General features: G+C 36.4%; 1 protein-coding gene across 1 annotated transcript in view; it reads right to left on the bottom strand.

The window, feature by feature from the left end:
- Positions 1-812: 812 nt before the first annotated feature.
- Positions 813-22,091, bottom strand: part of SLC38A6 (solute carrier family 38 member 6) — a 70,886-nt gene continuing 49,607 nt past the window's right edge. The window contains exons 7-16 of the mRNA XM_003794428.3: positions 16,854-16,936; positions 16,292-16,350; positions 11,530-11,595; positions 11,232-11,285; positions 9,064-9,143; positions 8,117-8,217; positions 2,748-2,872; positions 1,288-1,432; positions 1,090-1,184; positions 813-927 (exon numbers count right to left, since the gene is read on the bottom strand). Of these exons, the coding sequence (XP_003794476.1) occupies positions 847-927; positions 1,090-1,184; positions 1,288-1,432; positions 2,748-2,872; positions 8,117-8,217; positions 9,064-9,143; positions 11,232-11,285; positions 11,530-11,595; positions 16,292-16,350; positions 16,854-16,936 (889 nt within the window). The 3' untranslated portion in view covers positions 813-846. The remainder of the gene's footprint in view (positions 928-1,089; positions 1,185-1,287; positions 1,433-2,747; positions 2,873-8,116; positions 8,218-9,063; positions 9,144-11,231; positions 11,286-11,529; positions 11,596-16,291; positions 16,351-16,853; positions 16,937-22,091) is intronic.

The raw sequence follows: 22,091 nt of genomic DNA, 5'->3' as shown, positions 1-22,091 counted from the left end.
GTGAAGTCTACAAGAATACGCGCTGTGTGATCCCAATTCTGGGATGTCCTGGAAGAGGCAAAGCCAGGAAGACAGTGAAAAGATCAGTGGTTGCTAAGAAGGAGCCCTGAGTAAGGGAAACTATCAATTTTAGTTGGTAATAACACATCAATATTTGCTCTTCAAATGCAACCAATACACCACACTAATGTAAGACGTTAATAGTGAAAATGGGGTATTGGGAGAAAGGTGTTGTGTGTGAATTCTCTGCACTTTCTGCTCAATATTTCTGTAAACATAAAAGTAACCTAAAAAATAAAAGTCTATTAATTAAAAAAAAAAAAAAGTGACCCAATACATTTCAGAGCATTTTGAGATTTTTTTTTTTTATTTTGATTAAAACTGCTATGCTCTAGGCTGGGTGTGGTGCTCATGCCTGTAATCCCAGCACTTGGGAGGCTGAAACAGGTGAATTGCCTGAGCTCACAGGTTTGTTGAGACCAGCCTGCACCAGAGTGAGACCACTGTCTCCAAAAATAGCTGGGCATTGTGGTGGGCACCTGTAGTCCCAGTTACTTGGGAGGCTGAGGCAAGGGGATCATTTGAACCAAGGAGTTTGGGGTTGCTGTGAGCTATGACACCACGGCACTCTTCCAAGGGTGACAAAGTGAGACTCTGTCTTAAAAGACAGAGACAAGAACAAGAACTACAACAACAAAACTGCTAAGCTCTCACTGTGGTTTTGTTCTGCTTTTCTGTTGATAATTTTTATAAAAATGTTATTTTTCATCCAAGTGTCTTCCAGGGTAATCCCTTCTTGCATATGGAGGTAAATTATTTTTTATAAAAAGTAGAAAAGTATTTCTTTCATTTGTTAATCCAATCAAAAATGATGAGTGCTAAACTAAAATTCCCAACCAAAATTCCAAAGATGAGCAGAAGGAATGCCTGCAGAAGTAAGAAAAAAGATAAAGAACAATTAGTGTATGTTTTAAACCTCTACCTTCCCCAATAATGTATTTTAAATTTTAAAATATATTGACTTTCTTGACCTAGATAAAATAATATAAAACACATTATTTTTTAAAAGAAACAAACAAAACAACCTACCCCAAACTTTTTCCATGAGAGAAAATCTTCTCTGCTAAGTTTAAGATAAAATAATCCTGGGAATATAAAAATCAAACACGTTGATGTACTGGCACCTTTTAGTTGGAAGGAACAAAAAGAGGACATTACTGGACTCAGATGTGAGGGCAACACTTTTATCCATTTTATTACAAGGAGTTTTTGAAATAGAAAACTTACCAACTACACCAAATACATTTCTAATGTCAGGAACATATATTGCAAGTAAAACGATGACAACATTGAGTGCTAGAGTGATCAAAGAATGGCGAATCCATGAGAATGGGGAATTGGAAAAAAGTATCATCATTAAAGCTTTCCTGGCCTATGATACAGAAAAAAATACAGAAAGTGTCAGAGACAAAATATTTGCTCAGAGAAGCACATATATGGTAACCATGATATTCTTGCTCTCTAAACCATTTAGATTCCAAAATTATAGCATAAATTATTGTTATTATAAAGTATTTATACACAAAACTAAGTGTTTATACATATAAACCTTTCTACGTGAGCATCACAAAATTATTTTGCTTTAATTATACAAAAATCTCACATATCATTTTTTTAGTTTGCATAATTTTCTTTTACCAACAATAACAGTATTGTGTTAAAATTTTGAAGAATCATTTTCATTAAGTCTAACAGATAGAAAAACAAATGATTTAAAATAGAAGAAGAAATTGTACCAAGGGAAAGAAACACCCTTTACTATTTTATTTTAGATTGTATTTCACAGCATATAAATATGAAAAATACCACAGAAGAACCTCTGAAAGTTGATCACCCAAGGAACTATAACAAACTGGTCAATATATAGAGATGGTCAATGTGAGAACTAGGCCTTGGTTCATGTGGTGCATGTCTGGTCTGTGAACTTAAGGAGGGGTCAAGGTAGGGAGGTGGTCACCTATGGAAGGTCTACTACTTCCCACTGCTAAGGTGGTAGCAGGCAGTCAGGTCCCACAGAAGTTTACCCGGCCCCCGTTATAATCTTGGCACTGTAATCTGCCCAGGAAGGAGGCAAAAAATCTTGATGTCTCAGTTCTTAAATTCACTGTTTAAAGAAAGACTCAAGACATCTAAGCAGAAGCATTTACACTAAAAGCCTTTGTTTCTGTTTCCTCAGAAAGTCTTGAGGATCCTTACATTTAGCACCCAGATGAAGAACACGAATCTGTTCTGCTCCTTAAATTATAATTCTAGAGCAAATAAAATATTTTGATTGAGACTAAACTAGAATGTCTCTGTGAAAACAAATGTACAGTAAAGCAGATGGAGCTTATTTTTGCTGACTTAACTTTTCCCTTTTCACACACATTCTTTCAAAAACAGAATATAGAATTAAAGGGGGGGAAAAACCCAAAACTGAAGAACTACAGTTTCTAAATTGGAAACAATGCAATGGGAGGGCATAAATCTAAACTAAATCTCAAAAAGCACAAATTAGCTCAGCGGTTCACTGTTATCTTTGTACTTTCATGGGACCATAGCAAGTAGGAGGTCTTTCATCAGTTACTTTGCAAATGAATAAGATATACAAAATGGGTGTGATTCAAAGGTTCTACTCTGCAAAGAATTAGCATCACCCTATTAGGATGCCCCCCCACTAAGCAACAAAACCGCTGGAGAGCACTTACTGGGAAGTGGATTAGCGGGACTGTCAGAAGCACAGCGAATAGGATGCCCAGCTTCACAGTCATGATGACAACATCGTGTGGCAAGTACTTACTATAACCTTGGAGTAATTCTGACTCCACTTTGTCTGTAAGTAAAAAAAGAATAATAAGATTCACCTTATAAACTATTAAGATGTTAATAACAGTAAAAATGATTTTCCTCTGCGCTAATGGACCTGAACAGATTTTTGATTGCCTTCACCTAACCCATCTCTGGCCTTTTTCCTATCCTGTGAAACAGAGTCATCTTCAAACCTACCATCCTCTTTTTTTCTTTTAATAATATGAGAAGCCAGCACAGGCAGAATCTCTAAAATTACAACCGTGAATGGAATGTAAAAGTATCTCTTTAGAACTTTTCCATCATCAGAGGGTTTTGAACATTTATGTTGTTTTTAAAGCACTGTCACAGGTATTGTTGAATAGGCAGGTGGGCTCAAAAATATTAAATAACTTGCCTAAGATCACACAACACAAAGGGGCAGAGCCATTTTTTTTGTTGCCAAAGCTTATACCTTTTCCTCAAAACCACAATGTTTTCTAGGATCTTACAATTTTGTTCAGGTTTTCTGCTTCATCAACATTTCATCTATGGAGTCATCTTGCATAAAAAAGAGAATGAAGTGGGGGGAAATGGTTACTTTGTAAGCCAGTGTGGTAGTCAGCAAGGGAGTGATGCGTGCTGACCAGGCTTCCCTCCATGGCCTTCTTCCATTCTCACCCAGGCAAGGGGGCTCAAGAATACTGCATATCAATGTCTGCAGATCAGTTTGTACTTAAAATAGAATGGTGCTTTTTAATTTGAGAGTATATGGTTTGGAAAGGCTGCTTTGAGAGAAATAAAAATAAATCAAACATACCTCTGTTCTCAAGGAACTTAAATTTTAAAGTGGAGATGACTACCTACAAATATACTAGAAAGTGTACACACCTGTACACACGTGTGGCAAAAGAATGGGCCTGGGGGTGTCCAGCATTTTTCTTCTGTGGCACATTGGAATGATAAGAGTTGTTTGGAGCCACATATTAAATAAACAATAATGAAAGCTGATGAGCACAAAAAAAAAGTCCATGAGTACTTTTCATGATATCCGCCACCACAGAAAAACAAAATGGTCCTCACATAATCTACACGTGGCCATGGGCTGTAGGTTGGACACCCCTGGAACAAAGCTACAGAGATTGTAAACTGCAGCATGCAGAGCAATGCTCAAATACTACTCTATACTAGCAACCTAACCACTCTGGGTCTCTCAGTTCCTGTACCTTTAAGATGAGGACAACAATATATTGAACACAGGGTTACTGAGAGCATAAAGTGAGTCAGTGTACATGTGCTGACATTCAAAGGTGTAGGGAAGAGATTCTTCAGAGCAGCACAGGCGACAGCCTTGCAGTAGCAAGGGGAATGCACATCTGAGAAAAAGACGAGTCCCTTCAGTACTCTGTGGCTGGACTACAGGGCTGGACATGCATTAAGACCAAGTACCACAGCTCCGTGCAGGGTCTGGACTCCATCTGGTAGGCACAGAGATGCAATAATGACTTACAATAAACAGGGCACTATAATCCGAACTAAGCAGGAGCACAAACTGGAAAAGGGAGATCCAGACAGGGATAACAAGCTACTGTCATAACTACTGGGAGGTAATGAGAATGTGAACGAGACGAGTGATAAAAACGGAAAGAAGTGAATTAAATGAATGTAAAGACCTACTTTACACAACATGGGACTAACCGACTAAATGGGAGACCAAGACAAGCCAGGAAATCTGGATTCTATTTCCAAACCTGTGAGATACTTGTCTTTGGAGAAATAGAGCAAACTATTTCATTTCCATTTTCTGAATCATAAAATGAGCTATTAACACTTTTTGCTTAACAGCCTCATAGACTTTTTAAGTGGTCTGGTCATTATGCAACATTCGGGCAGTGGCCTGGCTCACCAGAGGAACAGCTTTCTCTTCCTTACCATACGACACTTTAACATCTGTAACCAGAGGCAGTATTACCAACCTAGGTACAGACGTCTAGGTCTCTTTAATCTGATGAAATTCAGAAATCAAGTAAGCCTTGGGAGCTCTGTATAAAAGGATCCCAAACAGATCCTGAAGCTTTAAGAACTAGATAACAAATTCAAAATGTAAGTCACATGTCCACTTTCTACTTTCCCAGGATGAACACATTGCTTCCTAGCCAGCCATTCTGTGCTCTTGGCTGAGCCTTGCCGTATGTGAGAGACAGACGACAGCATGCTTCTTTGACTTCAGACAAATCTCAGAAAGGACCTGGTAGTGATCTATGCAAGGCATCTATGCCACTGAAGTCAGGAGGCTGTTCTGTTAATATACACTGTCAAACAGGGTAATAATTTTACAAAGATTATCCCAAAGTAGCAGAAAGAACACTGGATTAGTATTCAGGCTGCCTCTAATTCTGTGGCCGGTCACTTCACCTCTTTGGGCTTTAGTTTTCATTTATAAAATGAACTGAAAGGCTTAACTCAAGGTTAGCCCTTCTGATACGATCTCAGGCTCAATTAGCAATTTCTTCCTATAAGAAAGAGCTCCTGTTATCCTGACAGATACCATGGAAGGCTGTTCTTGGTTATGACTGATAATCTCAAAGGAGTTACTGCAAAGAGCAAATCAGTATCTGCATCTTCTGTCTTTAGAGAAGAAATTGTTTTCATGTGATTTATCCTATCTATATACCTATAAATAATACAACTACCTATAATGTGGTTTTTCTTAGATGTCTATTTCAACATTATATAAAATATGGGTGGTCTGAAAAATTTGCATTGGTAGAGAAAGGATTAACTCAGAGCCAATGCAACAGCTTTATGTGATAACCAAGCGAATCCCTGTCTAGCAAACATTTCATTTACAGGATGAAAACCTTTAGTCTTTGTGTCCAAGCAACAATAATAGACAGACAGACAGACAGATGGATGCCTGGAGCTTAAGTGAGCTAGATTTTTCCAAAAGTTTAACAGAAACCTGGAATGAAGGAAATCTGAGCTCTAAGGCATAATAAAGACATTGGCTTTGAAGACAGACAAGACCAGATTCAAGGTCCAACTCCGTTATTCATTAGCTGCAGGTGTCTGATCTAATTACTCAACCAAAATGAATGTATCTCACGTACCAACCCTGCAGAATTGTTACAAGGATTAAGTTAGGGAAAGTATACAAAATTATTGACATTTAAATGTTAGCTCAATAAATGTATTAGCATCCATCGCTCCTCCACATCCTTTGCAATCGAAGCTTTCTTACAACTTAATACATCTCCTAAGCACCTAATAGTGATTCATGCGACTATTTCTCAACCATCTTGGATACTGGTAAGCATCTGGAGTTTATTCCAGACAGCTCTGTTTATCTCTACAGAAGAGGGAGGAAGGTGTTTGGGGGGCTTTTTCTCAATGTTGAAGATTCTTAAATATAATAGTATTTGTCTCAGGTGAAAATTTTAATTTTTTAAAAATACAACTATTCTGCTATACTAAATCTTTCTGAACCCTAAAAGACTCTGCTACAGTATCTTATTGATACAGAAAATTCTTATTGAGTTAAAGTCTGCATAAAACAAGCCCAACAGCCAAAAATTAGTTTATGTATTTCAAGAGTTTTGTTTTACCAAAAATGTTTAGAAAAGTTGGACAGTCTGTTTTGATTACCTCTGCAGCGCCTCCACCAGGCTCGGGTTGGGAATGACGCTCTTCACAGAGCTCCGCCCCTCTCTCCCCTCTCACTCCTCCTCTGTACTCGGGTTGGGGATGACGCTCTTCTCAGAGCTCTGCCCCTCTCTCCCCTCTCACTCCTCCTCTATACTCGGGTTGGGGATGACGCTCTTCACAGAGCTCCGCCCCTCTCTCCCCTCTCACTCCTCCACCAGGCTCGGGTTGGGAATGATGCTCTTCACAGAGCTCCGCCCCTCTCTCCCATCTCACCCCGCAACAGTGTAGAAACGCAAAGGCAGATTTAGATCAGTGAGTGATCTTTATTACTGTTGAAATAATATAGAAATAGCTAGAAAAGAAGAACTATATAATTATAATAATTTTTTCACGAACTAAAAACTCCAATATAGCATATATGCAAAAGTTACCTCATTTAGGTTAAATTTTATTAAAGATACTATTAAGTATCTTGTTGACAGAGCATCTGAAAGTATGAAACAATTACAATAATAATGATAATAGCAACACACCACTAGCAGTTGCTCTCAATTTGTAGAGGACTGTTAAGTGCCAGACGCTGTGAGAGGCATTTCACACACAACTCATTTCCTCCATGGTACAGTTATCCCCATGTTACAGACTAGGAAATGAGCATATTGCAAGGTGAAGTATTCTGTTCAAGGTCATTCAGTTAGTAAGGAGTTATCTGGACCATATTTGTTAGATTTCAAATCCCACACTCTTTCCACTGTGTTTAAGAAAGGTAGTTGTATAAGTAAATATTGTCCAAAAACTGTCAGACTTAGAAAATCTCTAGGCAATAAGTGCCATTATCATTCACTAAGAATGTCTAAAACCTGAAACAAGTGCACAAGGTCTCAGAAATCAGAGTCATGATAGCTAAGTATCATCCAAGTTGTTATGAAAGTGTTCACAAACTAAAAAGTATATTCAGAATTTGGCAAAGAGTATAACTTGTGTTATAATGTGTTTGTTTGCAAATTAAATAAGCATGTTTGTAAATTAAACAAGAGCGTTTATCAGCTTTTTCTTGTTCTAGATTTTAAAAGTTTACTTTTTCTTGAGATTGTTATCAGAAGAGAAAAAAATTAACATACCAAGCAGAAAATTTTTCCAAAATAAGTAAAAAAAAATTTTATTTTGAATCTTGTGGGAACCTAGTCTTTTAAAAAAAATTATGGAGAAAGCTCACAATGCATCATAGAATACAGCTCTGCTTACCCTATGACAGGTACGTCTGAGGACAGACAGGGCTGGCAGCTGAGTGCCCAACGACAGTCCAGTGTAAAACCCTCTTTTCTCAATGTCTTCTTCTGCAGTTAAGAAGACTGACTCTCCCAATCCCATCATCATTGCATTTTTTCTTGCCGAAACACATTAGTGTTCCTAGGCTTAAAGTTTTACTTAGACATTTAAGAAAATTTTCATATGGAGTCATTAATCCACCTTCCCAAGACAAAGAGAATCAAATATTTAAGGCCCCAAGAGCCACCACAGAACTGCATTGGAATCTGACAGTTGAAAAAATTAACTTAGCAAATAAAAGACAAAAATAAACTCAGGTGTGAGATCATCCTTGTAACTATTTGTTCTGTCATCCATAATTTAAAAATGTACTCACCATAAAAAGTAAGGTACCCAAAGAGCGCAGATATAAAATAAATGAGAAAACTTAAAGCAATGGCTGTATTGGTTACATTTTGCATTCTTTTCTTTGAAGGGCTAAAAGATAAAAATGGTAAAAGTAGAATCAGTGATCCCAGTTACATCTAAAGAAACAAGTATCCCCAAAGCTAGTCAAGAGGACTCCTCAATCATTTAAAACCTAGTCCATCAATAACTATATACTAGAATTCCACACAAATCACATGAAGACATCTCAGTCACACAGGGAGCAACAACGTTGAGGACACGGAGGTAGACGGTGGAGTGACAGATACCAGAGACAGGGAAGGGGGTGTTGGTGAGAGGAAGGAATAAAGGGAGGTTGGTTAATGGGCACAATCATAATTAGACAGAAGAAATCAGTTCTAATGCTTATTAGCAGAGTAGGGTGACTACAATTAATCATAATCTATTATGTATTTCAACTTAGCTAGAAGAGAGGACTTAGAATGGACTCACACGTAGGAATGATAAACACTCTGTGATGGAAGCTGAATACGCTGCCTTAATCAGTACACATTCTATACATGTAATGAAATCTCACACGTACTCCATACATACACAGGGTGGCCATAAAGTTCATGAGCAATTTAAAATAGACAACACTTTAACTTGCACACGAACTTTATGGCCACCCTGTATTTGCAGTATGTACAAGTATAATGTATTAAATAAATAAATAAACATTTAATAAAAGACATCAGTATACAAACATTACACTTCTAGGACACACTCTTATCGTGCACGGGACTAACTCTTGGTTGTTTTGTTTTGTTTTAAACTAACACTTAGAATACCCTGATAGGAGGAAAGGATTCACAGAGGAAACCGCCACTCAGTCAGAAAGCCCTAGAGGTAAAAAGACATACAATACATTTAAACTATTCTGGGATTCTATGATACCTTTGAAGTTCACAGTATATGGGTAAGACTGAGGTATGACAGAGAAAGGAAAAAGCCATGGTTGGTATGGCGTAAGCACTCTGGAAGAAAATTTTAAAAGACAAAATTATTAAATGTTGCGTATTGAAGCCACTTTTTCATTTGACAACAAACTCAATTTTTTAGGAAATTAATCTGATTAAATTTATTTCATCTTTCACAAGCCATCTCTTTTTTTTCATAAGTCATATCTTTATAAAATAGGATTTTTTTTTTTTTTTTTTTTTGTAGAGACAGAGTCTCACTTTATTGCCTTTGGTAGAGTGCTGTGGTGTCACACAGCTCACAGCAACCTCCAACTCCTGGACTTAGGTGATTCTCTTGCCTTAGCCTCCCAAGTTGCTGGAACTACAGGTGCTCACCACAATGCCTGGCTTTTTTTGTTGCAGTTTGGCCGGGGCTGGGTTGAACCTGCCACCCTTGGTGTATGGGGCCAGCGCCCTTACCCACTGAGTCAGAGTTGTTGTTCGGGTTTTTTTTTTTTAAGACACTCCTATGGTCACCAGTCAAATGTTCTACTTGACAGCTGCCTTGCTGTACTCTCCAGAATACTTTCTGACTGGTTCTGCAAACCACGCTGCTTTTATTACAATAACTGCTTCTTCTATGTTATGTAGGTAAGATTAAACAAATTTAGGTAAGATAAAAATAACATTTTAGATATATTATAATTGTCTTTCCCAATGAATACACAATTTAAATACAAATTACTACCATAAGAAGCAATTACAGTTAATGCTTTTGAAACCTGTTTTCACCAACTCAATCTAAGAGAATGTCACCATCTCCATCCAAGGGAACACTGAGAGTATGAGTCACCCTGCAGAACTGCCAGCATCTTTGATTAACATACTTTTTAATGGGAACAAACATCACTCACTAAGACCTACAAACTTAAAAGATCCAATGGAATACAAACGTATAGTGTTTTGTTTTGTTCCTATTATTAGAATACTTAAAAAGAGCCAGAGGAAATTACGAAGCAAAAACAGTTACAATCTAAATGGAAATACTATTTTTACCAAATGGATAATGGTGGTTAATTTTCACTTTTTCTGCTCTAAAAAATTTCCCCTTAATTAATTTTAGGCTCTTCAACAAAAGAAGTTGCAGATGATGAAGACTTATCTTGAGATATAATGCCTAGACTCCTAAAATATCTAATGGAGACCAGGAGGAAGGAACCTGTATTTCCTGAGGCCGGAGTAGGGGAATGACAGTTTAATTCACAAAATCTCTTTCATATATTGCCCAATTTCCTTGTTTGTCAATTATTCCACCTGCATCTTTAAGGTGCATGGAGGTCTTCACCATATAAGAGATGTGGTAACCTCCCTTGTGAAGCCGGAGAGATACTTCTTATTTAAAACCTAGAGATAAAAAGGAAAATCCTGCATGGAGAAGTGCCCACACTAACGTTCTATGCTAATATAGTGAGTGGAAGAGGATCTAGCGTGTGAAATCTATAGAACATGTCTCAGCAGCATCAGAAAGTGCAGTAGCTGGGCGGGCTGAGCTCTTCTAGGGCAGGAAAGCAGGGCTGTCCAGATCATAGTTCTGTGTCCTCTGCTGATGCTCAGGAGCCCTTGCAGCATTTCCAGCATCCCAGGGCTCTTAGAGAAGTTAAAGGGATTTCCTCTTCTGGTCTCTGCTCCAGACGTCATAAATTTCAACTTTGGAATGTTGGCCAGAAGACATATTGGCAGGGCTCAATCACTGCTCCAATGATGAGGCTGTTTAGCTACAGACGAAGGTTCTACTCACAGGGGAGGAGTTTTTGATATAATTGGCTATTTAGCTTTACAAGTCCAGAGGGCAACAGGAAGTCTGTATCCACAGAGGAGCTTATTGGCCAGACCAGACATTCGGTAAATCTGTTCTTTTAGGCAGAAGCCCATTTAAAACAGGCTCCATTTAAAGGCATGCCAAGAAAAAAAAAGGTGGCTGTTTCATAATGGGCCACCCTGTGTTAAATAATAGTATTCTTCTGGTAGGCAATCCTATACTTAGCACTTACATGAAAATTAATTAGTTACAGGTACAAAGACCTAAGAGACCCTGTTACACAAACCTCTTAAAACTTGAAATGTGAAAAATCAACCAAAAGTATCTGTTAATAACTTACACACCTCTTTGGAGAAATGAAAGAGCTCTGGTTTACAATCATCTGTAGCATTTGGAATCTGTTTAAGAGTATTGAGGGGAAAAAGAAAAACCAACAGCCATTAAAATTCAGAATACCTCAACAAAAATGATGAATTTCTTATTACTAGGTTTTTAAATCAAAATACTTCAAAACAAAGTTCTAAAATGAAATATAGCTATTACTTTTTCATTAGTTAAGAAAAAGAATCATTATTCTATTTTTAAGAAAATTTTTAGTTTAAAATAAAAAGGTAGAAACTATAAAGAAATAAAGACTGTTACCTGGAAGCATTCCTTTAAGTGATTTGATGCCAGTGGACAAGGGATGGACCATTTTTTAATTATTATCTGTAAAAATAAAGAGAATCAGCACTCAGATTATATCCTATTAAATTAATAAGAAATTGATATAAAAATAGATCAGCATGATTAATCTAATACCATACTAAATAAGATGCTAACAGAAGACTGTTGGTTATATAATTTTTCCTGGTTAGAATGGGGTCATCGTTTAACAGGGTCATCTGTTGGATGACCCTGGTGGAGGGTGGAGGTGTGTGGTGGGGACACAGGGTGCTCTGTGTGCTCCTCCATTTAGTGGGGACCCCCAGTAATGACTGACAATACTCTTCAAAAACCAACAGCATCAAGGTATTTTTTTAAAGTACACCTCAAAATGGGAACATGATACTTTAGTGACAGTTTTATAAGAATACAGTCATTTATGAACTTGGTCTTAGTAGTGGACAGAGAAATACACAGGGTGCCAAAAAATGCATACAGATTTTAAGAAAGGAAAAATCTGTATTAAATTTGTTAATACTCAATATACATCAAAAGTGTTGTATCTTGTATCTTCTGTACATGGGTCATTGTGAAAGTTTTGAGATACACAATCAAGAAATGTAAAACCTGTGTGGACAGAAACAACTGTCCTTCCAGCAACACCCATGAGCAGCGCAAGCTGCACTGTGTACAGATGAGCCCGTCCCAAAGGACGCTGTCGACTGCGTTTCTTGGAAGTAAAATAATGGACTGTATGTAACACAGTTTGTCTCAAATCTTTCATACTGATCTATGTAATTAAAATTTTAATATAGTTCTATCCTTTTTAAAAATCTGTATAGATTTTTTTGGCACCCTCTGTATTAACAGCAGTTTGGGGGAAGGTCACCGGCAGAAATAAGAAGACCTTAATGCCAGTGGTTCTCAACCTTCCTAATGCCACAACCTTTAATACAGTTCCTCATGTTGTGGTGACCCCCAACCATAGAAACTGTATTAAAGGGTCGTGGCATTAGGAAGGCTGAGAACCACTGTCTTATGCAAAGGAGGAGCTCAGGGGTTTCTAATGGATATGTAAGTGCTGCTCCTACTTACTTTTACAGATTTATTTTTTTTAATTTTTTTTTTTTGCCAAATGTGGAGAAAGCTGGCTCGAGTCAGAGCATGTAACTAGGGAACTTCAGCTGCTAAAATAAATTTTTAAAAACACTGAAGGAAATCCAGAGGGATGCTGTTTCCCAGAATTAATCAATGAAAATGTTTCAGGACTTTCCTCTTAATTGTGGCCATCCTGTTCCGAGACCCATACTTGTGGCTGTGTCAACATCACCATTGCTGCCTTTCTTTCAGGGCATATAATTACTCAGTAAATGTTGGCTCCAGGCTGAATCCCAGCACACAAAGGGGCAAGGGAGAATCAAGGAAGTATTTGTCCTTTGCCAGAGACCAAGAAGTAAACACTATTCTCATTCTCATTTGGCATTTACCTAGTTTTGGCGTTTTCATTAATTAAATCAAAATTTTATACAGTGATAGAACAAATCTAAAGAAAACATTTTTAGGAGTAAGTTAATGAGTGAAGTAAAGAATCATTCTTAATTAAAGATCTCACCCCAAAACTTGATTGTATAAGGATAAACTGGGCAAGTTGCTTTGAACTGTGAAGTTTCCAATAGGAAATAAAATTTGTCAACTTACTATATGAAGAGGAAAGAACATAATCAAAGCAATAATCTTTAAAAAATTTTTTTTTTTGATGAGGTCTCAATTGAAAAGAAAAAAAAAAGGACAAGGGTAGAACCAGGCAGAAGCCAGAGAATGATCAAGGCTGTTACTGGTCTCTCTCTTCGGCCCTGCTGAAACTGCTCCAAACCCAGTCCCCCACTTTTCTCCCTTCCTACTACTGGTGATGTTGGCAGAACAGCCACTACTTGGGTACCTGCTGTGAACTGGGCACCTTGTTATCAGCGGTTATTTCTCTGTAAATCCCAGGCTCCAGCCTGCATGGTGGTACAGGGTGGAAAGAGATAATGGCCCACAAACCAGAAGTACAGAAGGGAAAGAGACCCAGTGGCAAGGAGAGAAGGTTAACAGGGAGTCACTGCTCAGGCTGAAAACAGAACTTGGTAGGAAGATAATTCCGGAGGTTAGAAAGACAAAAGGAAAAAGGAGATAATGAAAAATAGGTGTTTACTTGTACAAACGACCTCCGTTAGCTCCCCTGCTAGATTGACATACTCACACAGGGGCATCCAGGTGAAATGTACTTGCTCTCTGATGCCTGGCACCATGCTCAATAGAGGGGAAGCTTTGGACTAATATTCATTTAAACAGTTCCCTATTTTGATTAGCGACCTATTGAAATATTGTTTAGAATACTAATCTGTATTTAAGATAGGACTTTTGGAAAGAATGACTATCACTTGTGTTTTAAAATGCACCAAAAAAGTAAATTTACCCCAAATTTATCTGGTTACCATCATTCTGAGCCACCAATAAAATTTTTTGTTAAAATTTTAGGTATTTTAGAGGGGTAAAATGTTTATGTTAAAACTTTTAATGAAAATAAGAATCTGGGAAAATAGATTTACATTATTTGAAGAGTAAAATTAAGAAAATGATAATTTTCTAGATTGGTATTTTAAAAATGTAATATAAATGTTTATACCTATTTAGAAACGTTTCTGACAAGAAGAAATCAATACAAAAATGGGCATCCTTCAAAAAATTCAGGGTTAGCATACATACATGTTTCCTTTTCCTGTTATTTATTTCAAAAGTAACATTTAGAGAATATGACATAAATATGCCAATTGAAAAGAGCATTTAAAAAAGTATACAAAGTCATTTTCATTGTCCCATTGCAGATTACACTGTGCTCAGAGGTAAAAATCTGAGCAGATGTTTATAAGGCATTCCGATACATGCAGAATGAGGGTATCACTTCCATACGACTGCTACAAGAGAAATCTGCATCGAATTAAAGAGTTTTTGCCATGATAAAAACAAAACTACAGCAGACATAGTACATGAATACATTTCACCTGCTTCAAGCTATTGGTTATGAAAACTAAATTAATCCGATCTACGCAATGCTTGAATTGCCAATTATCTGGTGAGAGAAAATTCCATATATTATCTATACTCTAGACTGCTTCTTTTTAACATTCACATGTTCATTTGTGCATGTAGGGCACTCCTAACCATGTGTCTCTTGATAATCAAATTATAATGAAAATATTTACTGTTTCCCTCTTTAATATGAAGCCTACAAAGTATACATTTCATTCACTTATTTGCAAGATACAAATCAGACAACTGGGGAAGGAGAAGGAATGATTTCAATATTGATAGATTCAACGAATGATTAAATTCAAACACTTAAATATTTTTAGTTTTAAGAGCATTCATTAGATTATAAATATCTGCATACACTGAAATCAGGCTGGCTTTCACTTTTTTTAAATAACTTAAAATTGTTTTATCCTTATTTCTCAGAAGATAGTTTAGCCCAAGTTAATTGTACCTTTGGTTGTTTTGACAGCTTTGAGATAGATACGCTGTCTTGCTGTTACATATGGCAGTTTTCTTTCATTCATTTCTTAATAACAAAGCAGAACTCAACCAAGCTTATGAAAAGGCCATTTGGATAGGGATATTCTTGGCAAGTTACAAATGTTTAATACTACTTAAGGTTTGACATTTAGCTACTGATTATGGAGTAAATTGCCACATAAAGAGATTTTTAAATAATTGCACATAAAAAATGCTATCTTTAGGATAAGATCTTTTTTTGAAGGATTAAAAGGAAATAAATTCAAATAGTCTTTTATCTTAAATTAGTTTATAATTTCTAAATAAGTTAAATTTTTTTTAATTTTATTTTTTTAGAGACAGAGTCTCACTTTGTCACCCTTGGTAGAGTGCCGTGCCGTCACAGCTGACAGCAACCTCCAGCTCTTGGGCTTAGGCGATTCTCTTGCCTCAGCCTCCTGAGTAGCTGGGACTACAGGCGCCTGCCACAATGCCCAGCTATTTTTTTTGTTGTTGTTGTTGCAGTTTGGCCAGGGCCACATTTGAACCAGCCACCCGCAGTATATGGTGCCGGCGCCCTACTCGCTGAGCCACAGGTACCACCCAAATAAGTTAAATTTGTTATCTGATACTTTCCTACGTTATAATACAAGTTAGTTAATTCAAAAATAAGAATATGTCCCATATGTAAAAAAAAAAAATATTTATTTGCAATAGTGTCTTTATGAGAACTTAGCTATGCTGAATCAACCAGACCAGAGAAGAGAACCCAGGCCCCCAGTTCTCACTAGATCTCCTCAAAAGCGAAAGTCCTAGAAGCTCTGGTTTCATCAATGGAACAAAGTTTCAAAATTAAGATGCATAGTATCAAACTGATTTTATAGATTACACCCAGGGTGATTCTTCATCTAATATCATACAGAAACAAACTGATATACTTACATGAAGAATTATAGTCCTACACAAAACAGTTTTAACAGAGTTGGCGTGCTCTCTCTCTAGTTTGCCACATGGGACTCTAAATTTGAAATGCTGCCCTAGCTAAGCCTCTTCAAAATAGATACAATGGAGGAAATCATTCTGTGGAACAAAAATGCTTTTAATAACACAATGAAATAAAATGGAATATCCTTTCCAAAACACCACGTTTAAAAGAAAAAAGGCATTAACGCAGCAAGTCCAATTTTTGTGAGGAGATAAGCAATGCATTATATTTTAAACTTACCACAAGAGCAAAGAACACCATAAAGAAAAATGATAAACTACTTGTGTAGCCAAGAAAGCCTGTAAAATAACAGTAAAATAAAAAGCAATTTATAAGGAAAGTGATCTTAACGTACTACTAAAGCTATACATCTTGGGTATGTTTTCTATTACAGTACTTGGTATCTGGGGCTTAGGGCTCAGAATAACAACATTCCAACTATCTGTCACAGATCATTTATGCGGCTCTGTACAGCAGAGTTGGAACTGGCTTACCACTAATGGTACGCTGTAAGGAAAGGCTGCTCTTTAATGTTCCACTGTAAAGATTTTATTTTACTGGGGCAGACAAAATACTACTGCAAACCAAGTAATAGGTTAACTAGGCAGGACTGAAGGCTGAACAACCTAAAATAAGGCCAAGTTTAAAATTATTCACAACCACCACCCTCCGCCAAAAACGTGGTACTGTAAAATTTAAAAGCCCCTTAATATTTCTCTCCCTCCCACTTCCTTCACCCCCTTCCTTGCTTACCCTCTTTCTTTTTTCTAAATACACTATGCACTCTTTTACAAAGACTTACCGATTTTGGGAAGAAGTGCAAGAGGGAAGACGACACCAACACAAATAATTATTAGGAGCGTTGGTCCATCAAGGTACCAAGACCTATTAGAAAAAAAGTTCTGTTTTAGGCCCAGGACTCCATTGTTTGTTTATACTTACGACCATTACAACTACCCGGTAGGAAAAGACTTTAGCCTTTTGTTAAAATGTTCTTGCGGGATCCTATTAATTATTTATGAATTTACATGTATCAAAATGGTGAGATTTCAGTTTTCAACTATCAAATTACGAACTATTTAAAAATAAGGTAACAAAGTTGGTGAGGGTCATGAAGTGTGCAAAAAATGGTAAAAGTATAAACTATATATTTCTGGATAGTAATTTGGCAATAAATACACAGAACCTTCAAATAATTATATCCTTTAACACTTAGGAAGACTATTAAAAAATAAACAATCAGCAAGAACAAAGATTTTTGTAAAAAGATGTTTATTGAAAACATTTAAAATAAAATTGAAAACAAATCTCAGATTCTGGTGATTTTGAAATAACAATATAATTAATATTCAGTAAACATTATGTGTGTGTATGTATAATATGATTATCTTTTCTTTCTTTCTTTTTTTTTTGAGATAGAGTCTCATTCTGTCACCCTGGGTGACATGATGCCATCACAGCTCACAGCATCCTCAAACTCCTGGGTTCAAGAAATCCTGCTTCAGCCTCCTGAGTACCTGGGACTATAGGTGCCCGGTGTAGCACCCGACTAATTTTTTATTTTTAGTAGAGACAGGGTCTCACTGTTGCTCAGACTGGTTTCAAACTCCTGAGCTTACAGGATCCTTGTGCCTTGGCCTCCCAGAGTGCTAGGATTGCAGGTATGAGCCACCCGCTGGCCTACAGACTGATAATCTTGAGAAAAAAACCACACAGATAAATTAAAAATGGAAAGAAGCTACAATATACTGATAGCCATTATCTCTGGTGACAGAATGATGATAGTTTTTCTTCTTTGAAGTTCCCATATTTTTCCAATTAGGAAAGGACATGTATTACCAATAAAAAGTATTAAAGGCATGAATGAGAAAAAGGTAAGTTAAGAGTGCGATTCTGTATTTGTTCATTAAAAAAAAAAAAAAACTTGATGCCCATAAAAAGTCAGGAAAATATAAAATGTAAGTGGATATTTCTATGTGGTAGCAATATGAGCAATTTTTATTTTTTCCTTGTTTGCATATACATGGTTTCAATTTTTTTGATGTGAAATACATGAGTAAAAAGTTAAAGTTAAATCCTCAAGGCCTTAAAAGATTTGTAAATCTTTAAGGGACAAACAATTCATAAAAGAAGTACAACCAGTTAGCTGGGTGTTGTGGCGGGCACCTGTAGTCCCAGCTACTCGGGAGGCTGAGGCAAGAGCTGGAAGTTGCTGTGAGCTGTGACACCATGGCACTCTACCAAGGGCAACAAAATGAGACTCTGTCTCTTAAAAAAAAAATAAAAAAAGCAGTATAACCAGTAAATATACATGAAGAAAATTCCAATTACTGGGACTAACTAAATAATGACAAACTACCAAATGATTAAAAAATAATATTAGAGGATATGGCAAAATTAGATTTCATACATTGTTAGTGATCTTGTCAACTACTACTGTCTTCTGAAAGAAAATGATAATATGTAGCAAGAATAAACAAGATGATATGTAGCAAGAATAAAAATGCAGTGGCAATCTACTTAAGAAAATAATACAAAATAGAGAAAATTCCATATGCATTAAGCTGTTGAATACAACATTATTTATAATTTATTAAAAAGCTGGGGGGGAACCCTATATAGCCTACATTAGAAAATATTTAGATCAATAATAGCATATTCAAAAGAATGAAAAATGATGTTATAAATTTAAAATATATGAAAAAACTTTTTGGGAAAAATTGGAAAAAAAAGGGAGGGGGGATAGTGATGAGGTTAGTGATGCTATACTAATTCCTTGGTTTCTTTTCTAAATTTGTTTGTAATATAGCTATCCTAGTTTTACACAGAAGCATATTCATACACATATACATGCACAATAGTAACAAAGTAAAGTTTGTGCTAAAGTGGGAGCTGGGAGCATCAAAGACTGATAGGGTTTTTTCAAAAGTAGATGATCTTAAAATTCCCATTTTTCTATAATAGGCCCTCTCACATACTCTCCATCTAGCTAAAGTCTTCCACTGCCACATTAAATTCAGAGTTTTCCTCTACATGGGTTTCAACCCTTAGCATTCAACATGGACTCCATGATTCACTGTGTGTCTTTTACACTGGTGTTAATGAGGATGCCCTCTCTTCAGTGTATCTTTAATCATTACTATTGCGTGCTAACAACTTCCTCTTTAACAGACCTAAGAGAAGACCAGTAACAGAAACAGCACCATAATCACTTTATTTTCCCTTCTCTACCCTAATTTGTGCCCTTAAGAAATGCATTACTGGGCTCAGTGCCTATAGCTCAACCGGCTAAGGCGCCAGCCACGTACACCTAAGGTGGCGGGTTCGAATCCCCAGCCCGGACCCGCCAGAACAACAATGACGGCTGCAACCAAAAAATGGCCGGGCGTTGTGGCGGGCGCCTGTAGTCCCAGCTACTTGGGAGGCGGAGGCAGGAGAGTCGCTTGAGCCCAGGAGTTGGAGGTTGCTGTGAGTTGTAATGCCATGGCACTCTACCCAGGGGGACAGCTTGAGGTTCTGTCTCAAAAAAAAAAAAAAAAAAAAAGAAATGCATTACTGGGTCGTGCCTGTGGCTCAAAGGATTAGGGTGCCAGCCCCATATGTTGGAGGTGGTGTGTTCAAACGCAACCCTGGCCAAAAACTGAAACAAACAAACAAAAAAATAAAATGAAATAAATGCATTACTATTGCCTGTAGACAAAAACTTCTAGCTCTAATGGACCTGACGCTCAGCGCCCTGCGATCCCTGGTATGCAGAAGTACTGAGAGCGTACACTCATTAAAAACACAAAATGGTACTTAACATGTTTATCTTCTAGTCACTCTTGTACAAGAATCAAAATAGGAATTTCAAAATATCTTTCACTGAGGAACACCTGGCAACTAAATTTCTGAAGCTGGCAAAAAGCCCAGGGCTCCATGTCTGAAATGTCTTTCCCTCTAAGACCCAACAGCAGACCTAGACAGTTGCTGTGCCAGGAGAGAAAAATGCCCCAAGGGGCAGCAGAGCAGATTCCATCTGTTAGCTTTGCCGTCCAGGACAGATAACGAGACTACATTGCACACTTGAAAATCTATTGAGCAGCAGCTCTCACATTAAGTGTTCTTACCCTAATAAATCAAAAAATAATTATAAACCATTTTCTCTCTTTAAAAGGAAGAAAAAAAGGTAGAACATGAAGGTAGAGCATGCTAATTTCTAGGACCAGGACTCTTTTCTCTTGGACAAGAATCAAGGAGCAATTTTTGAAATCCTGAACAACTGTTATAATATCTTATACCATTTCAAACCACAATTCATTTCTGTCCATATAAGTTATGTGACTGACCAAAGCACTGTGGGTCTCGGTATAACTTGACTTCCTCCCAGCAGTAACTCAGAATCACAGCATTAGGCAATGCAGAGCTGGCAGAGATCTCAGAGATTAGATCAGATGGCTCAACAGCTTCACTTAAAATCAACAAAAGGAGGGTGATGACCTTAGTGACAGAGTGCTGCAAACACATCACTCGTCCACAGCCACTCTACATTTACTGTATTTTTCAGATACTGTCTCATTTATTTCAAGATTGTCCTTCGCACTCTCCTTTTCACAGGCTTGAACTTTAAATTCTGAGTATAAAAAAAATTATATTGTAAAAAGTAATTTCTCTACCCCTACTTGGCTACTGCTTATCATCAATCATTTCCTATCCTTATTAATTTGTGTTAATAAATCCAAATATAAATATAGTGCTTTTCTTTACCATTCATTAACAATAAAGTCAACACAGTAATGCACAGTACAGTTTGTTTAGACTTCACGTGTGTGTTATAGCTAAACGAATTATGCTTGGCAGTGGTTATTTTCCAAAGAACAGAAATGATTAAAATTATAAAATAAAACCCTAGCTTGAGAAATACAAAGTAGTAAGAAGGAATCTCAAAAAGTACACATTAAGTAAATTTATATTATAAATAATATTTTAGAAGAATGTACTAACTTTACATTTTTTCCTAAGGGGAGAATAAAAAATTATCTAACAGGACTCCTGTTTTCCTACTGTGATCTAAATATACACTCTCTCTAAGCCAAAAGAATTAGGGTAAAAAGTTTTATACTTCCTAGGAAACTTGTTTGATCTGTGGATTTAATCCTATATGATAAAAATGTTCCAAGTATGAAACATGGAGTATAAATCCTTAGCTGTGTTGCAAATGCTTTGGCATGCAGATGGTTTTTTCCATATTTTAATGAAAACCAGATTTATTTATAAGTTGCTTTAATTTCATTCCCAAATGGAATGGAACAAGAGTATCATATGTTCTGAATTAGGATCTTATTCACATCCCATATCAATTATGTAACTCAAATGCAAGACAGCTTAATTGTGTCAATCATATTCCCCTGACAAGATCATTAAATGTTAACAGAGAGCTTCCAACTTTTAACAGCGAGAGATTTTAAAAATATATATGCATCATGAAAGTTCAGTATAAGCAAGTAATTTTTGAAATTAGAATATTATGAATACAAAGTTTCTTTTTGATAGTATCTTTATAAAGGTTTATATTTCACAAAGGTACATCAAACTCACAGAAAACCCTGAAAATAAGCACACTTGAAAGATATTAATTAAAATATATTTTAAATCAAATCATAATATATTGATCTCTTAGTGGAAATACTGCTATGTAACTCTATCTAGAAATAAACTGCTCTGTATAGACAGTAAAGTCAATTATCATAACATATGCTTAATCATTTTACATCATTAACCTTTAAAGACTAAAAATTTATCCACATTCTAACTAATTAACATAATTAGACATTAATTTCTTTCAAAACTCTGAAATCTAAAATAAGTTAATACACATTACATTTATTTATTTATTAAATCATAGCTGTGTACACTAATACTATCATGGGGTACAGAGTGCTGTTTCTATAAACAATTTGAAATACTTTCATCCAACTGGTTAACATAGCCTTCATGTCATTTTCTTAGTTATTGTGTTAAGACATTTATATTCTACATTTAGAGAGGTTCACATGTACCT

The sequence above is a fragment of the Otolemur garnettii genome, unplaced genomic scaffold, assembly GCF_000181295.1.
Source record: "Otolemur garnettii isolate 467f Iridium unplaced genomic scaffold, OtoGar3 scaffold00081, whole genome shotgun sequence".
Taxonomy (NCBI): Eukaryota; Metazoa; Chordata; class Mammalia; order Primates; family Galagidae; genus Otolemur; species Otolemur garnettii.
The sequence above is the reverse complement of the archived record's forward strand: the minus strand, read 5'-3'. Positions and strand labels throughout refer to the sequence as shown.